At 41.0% G+C, this 3,465-nt stretch overlaps 1 protein-coding gene across 1 annotated transcript in view; it reads right to left on the bottom strand.

The window, feature by feature from the left end:
* The window catches only part of T265_05691 (hypothetical protein), a gene marked incomplete at both ends in the record, with an annotated part of 120,436 nt that overhangs the window by 95,678 nt on the left and 21,293 nt on the right, over nucleotides 1-3,465 (bottom strand). Inside the window, one exon of the mRNA XM_009170760.1 lies at nucleotides 418-596. Within this exon, the coding sequence (XP_009169024.1) occupies nucleotides 418-596 (179 nt within the window). The remainder of the gene's footprint in view (nucleotides 1-417; nucleotides 597-3,465) is intronic.

Here is a 3,465-nt window from a genome sequence, read left to right as displayed (position 1 = left end):
CGTTAGTTAGATTAATAAAGCATGAAACGATATTTCCTGTCGTGAAATAGACATTAGCAGCGTTGTAAAGGATCTGGGAAGTCAGATGCCAGTAAACTCGCGAAACTATTTTTGCTGTACCACTGTCGTAATTGTGGTGTGCTCCTTGCAGATACGGCCTTTTAATTCTACTGAAATCACTGCATGTAATGGACAAGCGTTGAGAACTTGTTATACGTTTAGCATACATAATGGAAATAGTTTCTCCATGGAAAATTACCATTGATGTCCCACGCTTGCCTCAAGAACAATCTGATTGAAAACTACTGTAGTGAAAAAACCTAAGAATAATCAAAAGCAACACTTCTTCGACAACATATCTTAGAATGGACTTCGTAATAATGCAGTTATTTCTGTAATACCCTGCACGAAACCAACCTTGCTTTATTTCCCACATCAAGAAGGTCATTGATCTCGTCAAATGAGCGTACGACACATTTGGACAGATCTTCCACATATGGCCCCATGATCGGATGTTCTCGGACGCGAAGATTGCTCTTACTTTTGGGGTTAAGTAGATCTCGCACACGCTCGCAGTAGATTTCAATGTAGGAAACCTTGAAAAAGAGGGCGTATCACAGTTCATCAACGTACGAATTTTTCGTGGCACTGCACATTTAAAAGATTAGGGAGTGCAGAGATTCTCACCGATTCCTTTTCCAACAGAAACGCTCACAATTTGCATCATGCCAACTGTCGAGTCAACTGTTTGCTGTTAGTGGTGAATCCGGAGTGGTGACTGCAGTTCGCGCTGCTTATAATGTACTGTTTAACACCACTTGAGGCAGGTTTTTGCAGATATGTTTCTATAGAGGAGAATGTCGGTAGCTCAGGTAACGTAGATGGTCGTTGGCTTGTTCGCTGAGGTGGGCAATCTGGTTGCAAACGTTTCATCACCAATCGAGGTGACATCATCAGTGCACACATAGAGCACAACCACCAACCAACCGCTACGCACAACTACGCGCTGATGATGTCACCTCGATTGGTGATGAAACGTTTGCAACCGAATTGCCCAGCTCAGCGAACAAGCTAACGACCAGATATGTTTCTACCTACTGTGGTCATGAAAACACATTTGGTTCCATTTATCTGTCAGCAGAACTGGAGAAGGAATTTTCATGAAAATGATGCCATGACAGCGTGGTTGTTAAATATGCCCAGAATCACTATGCTTAATGCGGTCTTTGGTGTGGGGTGTGTACAAGTTTCTCAACTCTTGCTTTTTCACACTCTTCGTTGCCCGAACCTTATTGTGCATGAAACAACACTGACCGGAATTCGCTTGAAGGTGGCACACTTCTGAAAGCGTGGATGGAAACTTCTACTGTACAACATGATTTCAATATGCAGTTAGGCAAACGAGACCGCCACAAAAAATATAGGACGTTCTCATACATTTGCGAACAGTTTTGCACATTAGGACAAAAGAGCCCAGCGCTGGGGTAAGGCCTAACAAGGCTCAGTCGATAATTACTGGGAAAATAAATATTCGCCATCTTACGAAGTTGTAGAAATGTGATAAAATACTTTTGCACACATAAACATAGTTTATTCGGAACGATAACACAGTCTGTTAATCATTTGTCGCAATGGAACAAAAATTTTATTTATTTATTTCGAAACATAATATGTCGATTCTCATCCGTCTATTTCGTACAACATCAAAACCTTGCTTGCGTTTTTTTCACCAATGTTTCAGCAGGTGCGTTCTACTTAGTACATCACGTAAACTGTAAGGTTGATCTAGCACTCCATTAAATACCAACGATTAGTAGATAGTCATTAGAATACCAGTCACTATAGGCACACACCATCGCAACAGCATTTTCTTTGCAAATTTTCTTTGAAAATGTTCATCTGTGGAGTTGTTTCAATGGAATCCGAATCTTTTAATCGAGGTAAACGGCGGACGGACAGCACTGCCACATATTATATGGCCTTGCGTACTTACTGCTAGTGAGAGAGGAAAGGGCAACTTCAGTTAAAGCTGTCGAGAAAATAGAAAGAGCATTCTAAAACCGCTGACGATGTGACGGTCTTTCAAAGAGAAAACCTAACAAGGCCTACGGAAAAACGAAACGACCCCCTAGCTAAACTTTCTGATATCTTGCGGAAGTAGGATTTCACCTGCTTGGACACAACAACTGCCGGTTTTGCTTCTCTTGTCAATCAGCAAATCCTATGCAGACTAATCTGATTTCCTCAAATGGTTGAAGAATATATGCCTACCAAAGAGGAGCCTATCTAGGGTAGACTTTGGTGTCTGGCATACATTTGGCTTCAGGGTACCGTAATAATGTACTTGATGTCAGCTGCAGTGAGCCAGGTTTGAGCTGTTGGTTGTGGAGGATGATTCAAGAAAAAATCCATTATGCTCAGGAGCAACTTTGGCTACATTGAAGGGCAAACTTAAGCTACCCTGGATATTACAAACAGTGGGATTCTAGGCTACTTAGCTTTCAAACAACTTGTCAATCCCAAGCAGACATATTGCAGACAGTGGAGAGTTACAAGGGAAGACTGTTTAGCTCGCTTCGTTAATACACCAGGTCGTCGCAGAGAATAAGACGACACATAGCTGAGTGAATTCCAAACTGGTGGAGAATCCTGGATATTTGATACTTTTACACGCAAATGCGAAAACAAGCGTGAATACATATGAGTTAAAAGTAGGCAACTCCATCAAGGCGTGCGATAGAAACGTTGATAGAAGGGGTGAGCTCACAGAGTCCTGATATTCTGAAGACAGTTAAGGACCAAGGAATCTTTTAAAATTTTGTTGACGATATAAAATCACTAACTTTTCGTTGTTTCCAGATGAAAGCCACCTGAAGCAAATTACGAAAAGGTAGCTGAAATCCCTCTAACAGCCCACCATGAATCCCGCTTTTCTCAGCATCCATAAGATAGTTTCCGCGTATCCATTGCTTGTCTACTCTTTTAACCCATATAGGTAGAGCATCCGAGTGCGGTCCGTAGTAGATGGGTTTTATGGTTTTCCCAACTTGAAAGATATTTTGCTGCATCCAAACAGTGTCCCAGGACATAACGCTCTTCTAGAACAAACCACTTATGTAGTATATTCATACCTTGTACGAAATACTTGTACCTATATCCTTCTTATTGCGAAGTTAGGGACAACTCTCTAAATCCCCGAGCAGTCACAGAGACCTGAAAATTTTTTAGGCTTATTGCTGAAAGAAAGTGAAGCCACTTTGAAGTGGATATAATCTTTTCTCAGCATCGTGAAGAGATTAATGGTTTTTCATGTCATCTGTGACTTTCTATGTGAAAAGTAGAAAAGCAGTCATAATATCCGACCTAGTGCAATAAAGAGGCCTAAAAGTATATTGCTTCGCCTGCGTAAATAAACGACAGTGCGGATATATATATATATATATATATAATGGTCTTCCATAAGAA

This window comes from Opisthorchis viverrini, assembly GCF_000715545.1.
Source record: "Opisthorchis viverrini unplaced genomic scaffold opera_v5_108, whole genome shotgun sequence".
Taxonomy (NCBI): Eukaryota; Metazoa; Platyhelminthes; class Trematoda; order Opisthorchiida; family Opisthorchiidae; genus Opisthorchis; species Opisthorchis viverrini.
Note: the sequence above shows the minus strand (reverse complement) of the source record. Positions and strands in the feature narration are given on the sequence as shown.